General features: G+C 38.0%; 1 protein-coding gene across 2 annotated transcripts in view; it reads left to right on the top strand.

Moving 5' to 3' along the window:
- The window catches only part of ZC3H6 (zinc finger CCCH-type containing 6), a 94,774-nt gene that overhangs the window by 29,102 nt on the left and 51,707 nt on the right, over positions 1-13,965 (top strand). The window contains exon 3 of one of the 2 annotated variants that reach the window (XM_071208696.1): positions 10,450-10,572. The exons of the other annotated variant lie outside the window; for it this stretch is intronic. Coding sequence (XP_071064797.1) covers positions 10,450-10,572 — 123 coding nt within the window. The remainder of the gene's footprint in view (positions 1-10,449; positions 10,573-13,965) is intronic. 2 annotated transcript variants of the gene reach the window in all.

Here is a 13,965-nt window from a genome sequence, read left to right as displayed (position 1 = left end):
CCAACAGACAGTAAGACTTTCCTTGAGTCTTTCCTGGATAACTGCATTTTCAATTCTGACTTACAAGTTCTAAGTTCAGTTAATTTCTCAAATGGGACACTATCATCTGCGGGCTTGATTTCCGGAAGCTTGGAATTTCTAGACTCAGTTTATGGTTTCTTTGTGCCCAACAATTCAGTTACCAGCTTATCTCTTTCCTGTAACATTTTACTATAAACTGCAAGGAGAAACCAAGCTGCATTTTCCACATTTAGTTTGAAAATCTCCTTGGCTAAATGTCCAAACTTGTAATTTTCAAATTCTGCCTTCCATATAACATCAGGAGTCAATTCTACTAAGTTCTCTGCAACTTTAAAACATGGATCGCCTTTCTTCCAGTTTCCAATAATAGTTTCATCACTTCCTTCTAAGGCCTTATCAGAGATAACTTTAGGCTCCGTACTACTACCAACAGTCTCTTCAAAGCAATCTAAGCCTTTTCTATCATGCGTCTCACAATTCTTCCAAAAAATTCCCCTTACCTATTTATGAAACTGTTCCAACATTTTGGTTCTGTATTAGTCAGCCAAAGGGGTGCCAATAAAAAGTACCAGAAATCTGTTGGCTTTTATTTTATTTTATTTTAATTTTTTTTTGTTGGCTTTTATAAAGGGTATTTATTTGGGGTAAAAGCTTACACTTAGAAGGCCCTAAATAGTCCAACTCAAGGTACCATAAGAAGTACTTTCTCACCAAAGTCAGCTGCTACATATTGAAACAAGATGGCAGGTGAGCTCTACCTGGTCTCTTCTTCCTTTTGAGGCTCCATGGTTCCAGCTTCTTCTGATGTCAGCTGTAGGCTGGCATAAGGCTCATTTCCTTCCAGGCCTTATTACCAGCTGCTCAGCTGCTCCTTTCTCTTTAGCTGCAAACTCTCAGGTGAATAGCTCATCTCTCTTCCTGGGGCCACAGGATCAATGTTCTCTCCTCTTCCATGTCTATGGCACTCTTTCTCTTCCTGTGTGTCCATTTATGTCAGTCCACCAAGGGGCTGTGGACTCAACCCTGAGTCATGCCCTACTGACATGATGAATCAAAGCCCTAATCTTTCATCAAGTAAACTTAAAAACCTTTGAATTTAATACAATCAAAGGGTATCACACCCAGAGGAATAGATTAGTTTATAAACATCTGGGTTGTTTTTTTTTTTTGTATTCATAAATCTCAAACTACCACAAGGGGACCACAGAATAATTGGGTGGTGTTGGGACAGTCTGGACCTGATGAACTCCTAATTCTCATCAACCAAATCCCTCTTCTAGAGCAGAGGCCCACAATAAGGAGGTAACTTCTGGGATAGAATCTAAATTGAGAGGGTAGACATACCAGAGGCCAAGGAAAGCAATGGTCATTTACATAAAAATGAGGTAAAGGAGAAGAGGAGGCATATCTCAGAAGACATAAGTCCATATTTTTTAATACTTCATTAAACAACAGAAGAGATACTGCTAGAGTCTAAAGCTAGAAAAGCTTTCCTGGCCATTCTCCCCTCTTACACATAAGCAACAGGGGAGGATCATGGTCACATCACTTACAGTTTATCAGAAGTGAAAATAGAATAATGTGGAGAATAATATCCTTTTAGAAAAGAAGGAATGCTGGTAAAACATGGGAAAATTTAACCTAATATTTCAAAGTGATAAAAAAATTAAGAATACAAAACAGGCTGTGATCAAACAGTATATATAGAATTGGGCGGGGGGGGGGGGGTTGGTTAGGACAAATCCTCTGATCATCCAGGCAAAAAGACCATTTATCTCATTAAGAAATGAAAATCAGATTTATATTAAAAATTTTGACATCAAACCTTTATGCCGGAAGACAATGGAATAACATATTTAAATAAGACACTCAAGGAAATAAAAAGTGAGCCATAGATTTTATATCAAGTTAAATACTGATCTTCAAATATAATGACTTCAGACAAACAGTACATATAAGAACTCAGGAAATATTGTTCCCATGAGCCTCCCTGTGGAATCTACTAGAGAACCAATTCAGATAACCAAAATGATTGGCGTGAACAAGAGAGAGACCTGTGTACACACATACTTGTAAAAGACTAAATGGTAGACATAAAAGGGGGCACTATGTTATGTATTAGAACATTAAACTGTAAAAAAAAATTGAAAAGAGGAAGAGTATATGGTAAGCAGAATAAGCTTGCTGATTGCCTTATAGTCATTAACTGAGAGAAAACAAATATTCAGTTATGAATTATGGGGTGATTGTTCCTATCAGTAGACACAGTATGCAAAAAAGGGATGCAGACTAAGATTATTGGGTAAAGGCAGTATGAAGGAAGTCATTAAATACAAACTTTCCTAAATATCAAAAGATATACCGTCCAACAATGCAAAATCCAAGTCTAAGTAAGCTGTTTTGAAGAGAAAGATTTTTAAAATGGATGAAGCTATACCAGCCAAATGCAAAGAAAGAGAAGCAAAAGTCACAATATTAATATCTGAAAAAGTTGAATTCAGCTCAAAAAGACTCTAAAAGGAACAAAGAAGGACCTTTTTAACATTAAAGGTTAAAATTCACAGCCAAGATATGTTATTAATATTGTAGACACCCAAACACAGCAACTTTCATAAAGCAGAAACAACAGAGACTGGAAAAAGAAACGGATAAAAGTACACATTAATAATAGAAGTATCAATATCCTCTTTTAATCCAAAGAGATCAGTCAAGTAGATGAAAAGTTAGTAAGAATATTGAGGAGCTATTACAAATATATACTAAACTCTGAATTCTGAGAATATGGATTCCTCTCAAATATAGTTGGAATATTCATAAAAATCAAGGACCACAAAGAAATCCCCAGTTAATTCAATAGAATAGAAATAATACAAAGAACGGTCTCAACCACAATGCAATAAAACTAGACATTAATAACAAAGTCAGAAAACAAAAATGCCCTTTTGTTTGAACAGCCCATTGAACATAGGGGAAATAAAAATTAAAACTGCAGAATTTCTTGAAGCTAATGATAATAAAATCTTGACATATCAGTATCTATAGAATGTAACTAAAGTAATTGTCAGAAAAATATAGAATAGTATAAAATATGCATAGCAACAAAAATGAAAAAATAATAAGTGAATTAATCACCAACTTGAAAAGAGAAAAACAACAAAGCAAAACGAAATAAAGAGGAAAGAATAAAGTTACAAGCAGAACTTAATGAGTTAGAATAGACAACCAGTACTTTAAAAAAAACAAAAAACAGTTAATAGCATATAGAAATCCTTGGCCAACCTAATAAAAAAAGAAGGGAAAGCATAAATTATATATGTTGAGGGTGAAATAACTATTAAACCTTTGAAAGACTTAATTATATGACTATGAAAACAAGTATAAAAACCAAGATGAAATGGATAATTTTCTCGAAAAATACTACTTAAAATCGATTCCACAGTCAAAAAATCTGTTAGAGAAGGTAGTGTAATATATCCTCAACTAAGAAGCACAGAGGCCAGATGTTTTCACAGAATTCTGCCAAACCTTCAGAGATCACGTATTGCCTCACCACATGGTCTCCTCCTGAGTTTTTTGCCTAGGTTTCAGGCCTGGGAAGCATTGTCCAGGGCGGCTTGACCCTCTGGGCCTTTGGTTTTTCCCTGCTAGTCCCCTTCCTTCCTCCTGAAAGGTTGTAGAATCACAGCTGAGTCTGCTTCCTGAAATTTGATTTTGGTGGTGGTAGTGGTGTGTTAGTGGCTTCTCTTCATTTGGTACTCTCTCTGTCCCTTTCAGTCCAGTCTGGCCAGGTTTCTGCTGATAAGAGTTTTTGAAAACTTTGTGGACCTCCTCCTGTGAACTGCAGGTTCATTACCTTAGGTATCAGTACATCCAGCATCCATTGATTTCTTCAAGATAAGCCCTTCAGTGACTTGGAGTCCTTATTGTTCTTTTGACAAGATCTCTGAGGCATATCCTTAATCCTTAAAAGATCTTTTTCTTTTTCCTGACTGACTAGTACTCTGAGGCACCATCTTAGATCCTTCTGAGTTGTTAACATAAGTTTTTACAGTTTTACCATCAACTGTATATTTAGACGGTATATTAGTCAGCCAAAGGGGTGCTGATGCAAAGTACCAGAAATTGGTTGGTTTTTATAAAGGGTATTTATTTGGGGTAGGAGCTTACAGATACCAGGCTGTAAAGCATAAGTTACTTCCCTCACCAAAGTCATTTTCACATGTTGGAGCAAGATGGCTGCTGATATCTGCGAGGGTTCAGGCTTCCTGGGTTCCTCTCTTCCAGGGTCTTACTTCTCTTTGGGCTCAGGGTTCCTCTCTTGCCAGGACTTGTTTCTTCCTGGGCTCAGGGTTCCTCTCTTCCTGGGACTTCCTTCTCTTTCCTCTGTGAGCGTACTTCCCGAGGCTCCAGCTTAAGGCTTCAGCATCAAACTCCAACATCAAAAACCCCCAACTCTGTCCTTTGCCATGCCCTAATGACATGGCCCAATCAGAGCCCTAATCATAACTTAATCATGCCCAGGTATAAACCAGATTACAAACATAATCCAGTATCTCTTTTTGGAATTCATGACCATATCAAACTGCTACAGACAGCATTTTCCTGACAGTGCGTTGACTTTGATCTTTGTTTGGGAGCTAGTTCTGAATTTTTGCATTGTTTGCCTTCTGGAGAGGCTGAGAACTTTCAAAACCATCATGTCCTGGCTCCTTTTTGTTTAGCAGTCCTCTTTTAATCTCTCTCTCTCCTCTCACATTTTACTCCAAGCAGCAAGAAGTCAACGTGTGTGCGGCACTTTTAGCTTTTTGCTTGGAGATCTTAACCAGTCCACCTACTTCCTTAGGCACGTTTTCTGTTTTCCACTTTATTGCAGGCACCAGTGTTGCTAAATATTCTGCTACTTCATAACAAGGATCTCCCTTCTTTCAGGTTTTGTAAGATGTTCCTTAATTTCTTGAAGTTGCCTCAAAGTCCAAAATTCAAAGAAGAGTAATTCCAGGCAGTTTAGGCTTCCATAAACTCACTCCTTGGAGTCTCTCCAGGTTCCCAAACCACTCCTACTTTTAGATATTTGTTACAGCAGCAAACCATCTCCAGATACCAAAATCTGTATTGGGTATCTACTGTTGTACAACAAATTACCCCAAATTTAGAAACTTAAAACAACAAAAATTAAATACCTCCCAGTTTCTGTGGGTCATGAATCTGGGAGCATCTCTTTTTTTTTTTTTTTTTTCAAAGATTTATTTCTCTCCCCTTCCCCACACCCCCATTGTCTGCTCTCTGTGTCCATTCACTATGTGTTCTTCTGTGTCTGCTTGCATTCTTACAGGCAGCACCGGGAATCTGTGTCTCTTTTCATTGTGTCATCTTGCTGCTTCAGTTCTCCGTGCATGCAGTGCCACTCCTTGGCAGGCTGTGCTTTTTCACATGGGGCAGCTCTCCTTGCAGTGTGCACTACTTGCTTGTGAGGCTTCCCTATGCAGGGGTCGGTCCTGCATGGCATGGCACTCCTTACGCACGGCAGCACTGCTCATGGGCCAGCTCACCACATGGATCAGGAGGCCCTGGGTACCGAACCCTGAACCTTTTATATGGTAGGTGGATGCTCTATCAGTTGAGCCACATCCGCTTCCCTGGGAGCATCTCTTAGGAGGTCAATGTATAGGCTTCTCAAGGCCTGATGAGGCAGGACTGTTTTGTACGCTTTGTACACTCACTCATGCTGTAGGGCACAGCTGCTCACCAGGTGTACCACACCAAGGCTGCCTCTGTGTCCTCATGGAATGTCAGCTTGCTTCCCCCAGGATGAGTGATCCAAGAGTGAGTGAGAGCAAGAGTGCACCTGAGGTAGAAGCTATTGTCTTGCTATTACCTAATCTTAGGAAGGATATGGGCCTACTTCTCACATATTCTGTTGCTAGAAAGGAGTTGCTAAGTCCAGCCCACACTCCTTGAGGGGAAAGGTATTAAAGCATTTGTGGATATAACTCTTAAAACACTACCCAAGAGCAGATAGAAAAATCTGAAAAAGGATACGTGGGGTGACCCTTACGATATTAAAGCAAAATAAAGCCTCTGTAATTAAAACAGTGTGAGGTGGTGCTTAGAAAAGTTAACAACAATGGAGCAAAAAACAATCCTCTGAAATAGATCCAACACAGATGGAAATTTAGATATTTAGATAGAGCAGCATCTCAAACAGATACTCTGTACCCACTTTTCCCTCTTCTCTGCCTCTGGTAAACTCTAATCTACTTCCTGTCACTATGATTTTGCTTATTATAGATACTTCAGATAAGTAGAATCATATAACATTTTTGACCTTTTGTATCTAGCTTATTTCACTCAGCATAATGTTTTCAAGGTTCATCCATGTTGTCACCTGTAATCAGAACTTCATACCATTTTATGGCTGAAGAGTATTCCCTTGTATGGATACTTCACCTTTTGTTTATCTCTTCTCTGTTGATGGACATTTAGGTTGTTTCTAGCATTTGGCTCTTGTGAATAATGCTGCTATGAATGAGGGGTGTAAGTATTTGTTTGAGTCCCTGTTTTCAATTCTCTTGGTTATAGACTTACAAGTGGAATTGCTGGGGTTATATGGTAATTATGTTTGTTTAACTTTTTGAGAAATTTTTTTTAATTGGCCATGGAAGTAACATTTATGTATTATTTGTAAATGATTATCAAAATAATATAAAGTTAATTATTTTAAAAATTCATGATCATCATAGAAATAAATAAATAGGAAGGCTCTCTGTAACTTCATTCCCCAGATGACAATTGGTATGTAGTCTTCCAGGTAGTTTTCTTATGCATGTGATAACAAGATTATCATTTATACTGTACAGGCTTTGTTTTAGACAAGACTATATTGGAATTTAATATATTGGAGGATAAGAGCCTGATCCAAGTGTGTGGCAGTAAGAATGGTGAGAAGGAGATAAATCTAAGAAGTCCCATAAAAGGAAACATGGAGAGGTGTGAAAGGGAGAAATCAAATTTGATTCCCACCTTTCTAGCCAAGAAGAATGGTGCTATTAGTAACAGCTAAATGTCAGAGAATAGGTAGAGCTAGTTTAGGAGAAAACATAATGAATTTTAATTTAGATATGATGAGTTTGAGGCAAAAATGAAATGTCCGGAGGGAGTTCTACTGAATGCATTGGAAATTACAAGGTGGAGAGTTTCAGCTAGAAATGTAGTTATGGAATAATTTTGAATGTCCATGAGAGCTGAAACTTCAGGGGGGTGCTCTATCAAGAGAATGGGGGAAGCAGATGTGACTCAACTGATAGAGCGTCCACCTACCATATAGGAGGTCCAGGGTTTGATACCAAGGGCCTCCTGGCCCATGTGGTAAGCTGGCCCACGTGCAGTGCTGCTGCATGCACGGAGTGTCATGCCACATAGGGATGCCCCCTGCGTAGGGGTGCCCCTCAAGGAAAGCTGTCCTGCATGGAAAAAGTGCAGCCCCCCCAGGAGTGGTGCTGCATGCACAGATAGCTGACAGCAAAATGAGACAGATTCCTGGTGCCGCCTGACAAGGACACAGAAGAACACACAGTAAATGGACACAGAAGGCAGACAACAGGGGGAAGGAGAGAGAAATAAATAAATCTTTAAAGAAAGAGAGAGAGAGAATGGGAAGAGTACAGAGCCTTTGGGGTTTTAAGGCAAAGTATATACAGAAGAACGAGAAGCCTTTTCCTCTTTGTAAACATCCCACACAGCATTCAGAATACCACAGAAAACATTTGTTGAGTATCTTTTTTTTGTCATTGAGGAAGACAGAAAAAAATTCCAAGAGGAGGAAATCCTTGAATTTGGTCTTAAAAAATAATCAAGACTTTTTTCAAGGTATAAGCTATGCATTCAAAGAAAATGAAACAATATAGAAACATCAAAAGAAAAGAAAATCGTCAAAAATTTAACTACAAAACCACTTAATATTTTGCTGCATTTCCTTTGTCTTTTTCTGTGTCCTTTTCCTCTTAATATTGGAGATAATACTGTTTAATTCATTTTATGTTTTGCATTTTCACTTAATATAAAAAGAAATATATTTGCATGTTACTATAAAATCTTCCAAAATACCATTTTAATTGATGCTATTTCTGTACTTTAGCAAACCATTCTCTTACTATTGGACATGTAGATTATGCTAATCTTGAAGGACAGGAGGACTTGGCTAGTTGGCCAAAGGACATTCCAGATACAAAGGCAAAAGAGCCTGCAAAGGATGGCATGTTGGGGGAATTCGCCTAAGTCCCTAAATTCTTTCTGTCACTATTTGAGTATTTAAGGGGGTCACAAAGTAGCTTTCTGGCTAATTGCTCCTTGAACTGTATGTGTTTGCTCTCTTTCCTCATCATTGGCGAGCTAATGTTGGCTTGTGAAGAGTTCTGTCATAAACAATTTTTTTAAAGATTTATTTTACTTACTTCTCCCCACTCCCCCTGTTCCCCCCCCATTTCTGCACTCTGTCCATTAGCTGTGTGATCTTCTGTGTCTGCTTGTATTCTCATTTGGCGGCTCCAGGAACCGATCCTGGGACCTTCTGGAGTGGGAGAGAGGCGATCACTCTCTTGTGCCACCTCAACTCCCTGTTCTGATGCATCTTCTTATTTTCTCTCCTCTGTGTCTTGTGTGTCATCTTCCTATGCCAACTCTTAGCATTGGCTGGCACTCCTGCGTGGGACAGCTTTCCCATGCTGTGCAGCATTCCCACGCAGGGGTGCACTCCTGCATGGGGTGGCATTCCAGCGTGGGCTGGCACTCCATGTGAGCCAGCTTGCCCTCACCAGGAGGCCCTGGGTATCAAACCCTGGACCTCCTATGTGGTAGACAGGAGCCCAATTGGTTAAGCCATATCTGTTTCCCTAAACATAATTATTTAAACTTGAACTTTAGTATTTACCAACCCAAGTATATTGAAGAAAATAATCCGCCAGTATATTATAGATAAAATAATAAAAATCAAAGGAACAATTTCAAACAGTAAACAAACAATTTGAGCTGTTTGCTTATATTTTTTAAATGGAGAGAAAAAAGGAAACAGAAACTCTGAAATAAAAATTGTACCATCCTAAAGTGTACCATTTCTTTTTAGTTTTTAAATAACTTCTATGAGTGATTACTTCCTTCATAAAGACAAATTTGTGTAGAAAAAAAAAACAAAAAACTTCTAATTACTCTCTACTAATTCCAGGTATTTCTAATGTGGTTCAATTGCTGATTTCAAGTCAACAGTTACTTTTTTTTTCATTGTATATGAGCCACAAAGTCTGTATGTTGTAGCCTTTTTAATTTATTTTTGGAATATCTTGAAGACCCTTCTCCCCCTTAAACAGAATCTTATCTTCTCTGAATGAAGTATCTTCATTTGAACTTCTTTTTGAGCAAGTCTTAGTCCCTTTACTATTCCTCTAGTGAAAGGTTTTCCTTAAAACTGAGCAAACTTGGCTATTTAAAGGGTTGTTTCTTTCTAAGCCTAGCCAACAATGATTAGGAACATGCAGTTAAAGTGAAACATTTCAACAATGTATCTATAAAAATATTTCTTCATATCACCTATCAAATCAACAAAAGCGAAATTACCACCACCACAAAAATAAACCCCAGTGGACTTAAAAACAGAGGAAAACAGTTTGTCTTCCTGTACAAAAGACCCTTTAAGAATGAAGTAGAGTAAAATACTCTCCCGTTCATAAGAATTAGATTTCAGTTTAGTTCAGGAAATTTTACTGAATTGGCTCTATAACTAGATGCTGGGACTATAAAGATGATAAAATTACAGAGTCAGCATCTTATTGGTGAAAACTTGGAGAACACTAGAGAAGTTGTGCAATGGGGAAGGTAATTATTCTGACCAGTTGTAAGAGATATTTCTTTGAAAACTGCAGTCCTACGTGAAAAAACTTTGTCAATCATTATCAACTACTTATGGTTTTCATTTAATTTTTGTTCAGTTTTGTGGGATCGATTTATTTCATATTTGTAATTTGGAGTGTTTTGGTAAATAGAATAGAACTCTAAGCCATTTTAGGTAAATACAAACTAATACATGTTCTACTTGTGTTCTAGAACCCTTTTTGGTGATGAACCAATTCTTTTTTTCTTTAAGATTAGCTTAAACCTAAGATAATTTTATAGTACAGAGAAGCGATATTTCTGCTTGAAGTTCTGAGGCCAAAGGGAAAATGCTGAAAAAGTCCCTAAGCTAAGGAGATGTTCTCGATCCCTGAGAACCAGAGAGAAGGGCGTGGTGTGGCCTTTGGAGCGAGACTTTGAGTTAGCATTTCAGAGTCTACGAGGATAGTGTCATCTACTGGTTAGCACCTCTTACTGAAACTAGCTTTCTAGTTATTAGCTAAATTTCTTTCTGCAAATGTAATTTTTTTGTCTTTTCTCTCTCTCCAGCATAATTCTCCATCTAGTGATGGTGGATCAGACTACAGTCTTGGTTCAGATGTTGAAAGGACAGAAAGTTCCCATAAAAAAGGAACTGGTTTCTACAGGGATCGTGACATTCCATTTCCTCAGGTATTGCCTTTGAGAGAGAAAAGTAAAATTTTCAATTTTATCTCTTTGCTTTCAGGTATTTTGAAAAAAATGTTTCATAGGATATATGCTACAAATTTCAAATCTTTGAAAGTAAAGAATACATTAGAACTTAATTATCCAGTATGATTAGAAAATGAGGTATAATTGAATTTTGAAAATAGGCATCTACCTCTTTAAGTGCAAAAATTATTTGAAGCATTTTGAACAAAACATTTTTAAAATAGCGTGAATATCTTACATCTTTCTTAGTAAGTTGCACTGTATGAACAAAGTACTCACTGTATCAGTTGTTATTCCATGTCTGGAAAACACTGGCACTCCCAGGTCAGCGTGCACCTTCCTAAAACGACAGCAGAGTCTGCTGCTCTCCAATAAGAACTCCATTCCTTCTGCTGATTGTGTGCTCCTCATCTCTACGAGTTTAGAAACTCCATCGCTATATTTCTTTGAGTTATTTCTAAATTCTGATGGTTGTTTACTTTGAAGTTGAGGTTGTTCCATTAGTGATCATTGAATAAATGAGGTATTATTTAAATGTCTTCTTTTAAAATCTGAAAAGGAATTTTACTTATATTTGTACTGTTAACCACAGTCCATCTTTCACCACAGGGCTCACTCACCCTGATTTTTATTACCCTTTATTTTGTCAAAATTTCAGACTTACAGAAAAGTTGCAAGAAGAGTGTAAAGAATATGTATCTGTATATTTTTCTCCCAGATTCTCCAGTTGTTAACATTTTATCACATATGCTTTACTTTATCCTTTATTGCTTTTCTCTTTTCTTCTCAATCGAATTTGCTTTTAAATCCGTCTATTAAGTTCTTAACTTCAATATTTGTTTTTTTCAGTCTAGAAATTTGATTCTTTTTCAGATCTTCTAAGTAGTTTTCATAGTTTCCAGTTCCCTACTAAAATCCTAATATTGTCTTATACTTGAAAATAGTAAACACAGATATTTTGAAATCTGTGCCACATAATTCCAGTACCTGGAATCTGTATTTCTGTTCCCCCTTGTTTTTTCTGGATTCTTTCATGTGGTTTGGTCTTCTCATATGCCTGCCTGTATTTTGTTGTTGTTATTGTTTTCTACTGTGTAAAGTACAGTGCGTTTTGTGGAAATAATTTGAGGCTTCTTCTCCTCCAGAGAGGATTTACACTTGTTCCTAAAGTGTGCTTGGGGCCCTTACAGAGTTTGTTCCAGTTGTAGGATTTGAGACTTTTCTGGGCCAACCAGAAGATTTAGGGCTGGGCTGCAACCCCTGACTCACACTTTGAGATCCCACCAGAATTGGGGAGCAGGGGTTACAAGGGCTCCCAACCTTGCCAGACTCTAAACTCCACCTTTTGTTTCCATAGAATAAGAGGAGAATCAGAAATGCTATTCAACCTTCCAGCTGATTCTCCATAACTGGCTGATGGTCTCAAAGCAAAAGCAATTCCAAATGCAGCTCACTTTTTTGGATTTTCACCTCCTCCTTGGATGTAATCCTTCACTAATTTGTTAGCTCTCTGATATATACAAGTGGATTTTTTTTTTTAATTGTCTTTTCTGCTTTTTTCAGGGGGAGGATTTCAGGATTTCAGTGACCTAGTAAGAAAGTTAATACCATATCCTAATACTTTTTAGAGTTGACTTACGGAGATTTAGATAATACCATAATTACATCCTAAAAATCCCCTTTTCCTGGATAATAGCTATCTGCTATATAACATACAATTACAGGCCAGAAATACAATATAGCATTAACATCCAGCGCTAAATTAGAGGATTTAATGTCCTTTTTCCTCATCGTTGTTCAGGGCTTCCTATTTCCTTATTTCATGTATGCCAGAGATTGCTGTGGGACTTGTTTCTGCTTTACAGAACCTAATCTGCCCCTGCAGATGGCTTTGCAATCTTGTAGATAAGCCTAATGATCAGCAGAGGCATCAGAGAAACCACATTGTTTGGTAGAATTCATAGTCTTTTTCTTTTTCTTTTTTTTTTAATCTGCCTCCAACCCTTCCCCGCCCAGTTGTCTGCTCTCTGTGTCCATTTGCTGTGTGTTCTTCTGTGGGAATTTGTGTCTCTTTTTGTTGCGTCATCATGCTGTATCAGCTCTCCGTGTGTGTGGCACCACTCCTGGGCAGCTGCACTTTTTTCGCACAGGGCAGCTTTCCTTATGGGGTGCACTCCTTGCGTGTGGGGCTCCCCTACATGGGGGACACCCCTTCATGGCAGGGCACACCTTGTGCATGGCAGCACTGCGTGTGGGCCCACTCACCGCACAGGTCTGGAGGCCCTGGGCTTGGACCCTGGACCTCCCATGTGTCAGGCGGAATCCCTATCTGTTGGGCCAAATCCACTATAGTCTTTTTCATTCTTTTATTTTTTCTCAGTAGGGATTGAAAAATTACTTGCTAGACCCTTGCTGAAGAGTGCACTTCACAGGAAATGACAGGAGTTACACCAGAGAACCCATGTGGCTCTCCCTGGGGGGCAGCAGGGAACCGAGGCAGCCCTACTCTCGCAAGGCAGGTGCTCTGGGAACTGCGAGCCAGAGTCCTCCCCAGTCCATGCCCATGTCTTCAGCCCCAGGGGCGCCCTGGAGGGAAGCTGGGGGGACTAAGTGGAAAGTTGAGGGAAAATTCCACTGGACGGGGTAGGAATATGGAGGCTCAAGAATTGAATTAATGTGGGGAATTACACTTTTATAACAGCATTATAACTTTTATAACAGCATCTAATCTGCAGAGAATCATTCCTACTTGGCAATTAAGAAAGTAATTTTTATTTGTAAAGCTTTGAAATATATCATGAAGCATTAATATTTTTAATAAATGGAAGTGTCAGCATATTCAGTTTACTAATTTAATTTATCTTCAACTTAATCTAAATGTTGATGTTATTTTTTTTAATTTGCTTTTATTTTCCTTAGTGGCTTTTAAAGAATTGTCAGAAACAATGCCTTTCGGCTAGAATTGTAATTCCCACCTTCTGAATTTCTGAAGTAGTGGCTTCAGAAGGGAGTTTATACACTTGGAAAAGTGTTGCTTAAAGCAAGTCTAATGCAGTGTATTTAAAATTGATGAGTTAATTGGTTTTCTTCCTTGCCTTATATATTTTCCTCTATAATTAATGCAGAGTTCTTAATATTTTTCTGCATTTTTAAAAAAACAAATAGTCTTATAGAGGTGTTCTTCCAGGGCTGTATTTTTATATTATGTTTAAAACACACTAAACTGAAGATGAGTCCTGATCTGGACCTTTTTAGATCCTCAAGTGGTATTGTGTGTAATTTTTTCTTGCTTTCTTATAAATAAAAATTTGACAGAGGATATGAGAGAATAGAAATATTTCAGATGTGAACAAGCCTTTAGCACTGTATTCT

The sequence above is a fragment of the Dasypus novemcinctus genome, chromosome 17 (assembly GCF_030445035.2).
Source record: "Dasypus novemcinctus isolate mDasNov1 chromosome 17, mDasNov1.1.hap2, whole genome shotgun sequence".
In the NCBI taxonomy this organism is placed as follows: domain Eukaryota; kingdom Metazoa; phylum Chordata; class Mammalia; order Cingulata; family Dasypodidae; genus Dasypus; species Dasypus novemcinctus.
This window is presented reverse-complemented; position numbering and strand designations above follow the sequence as displayed.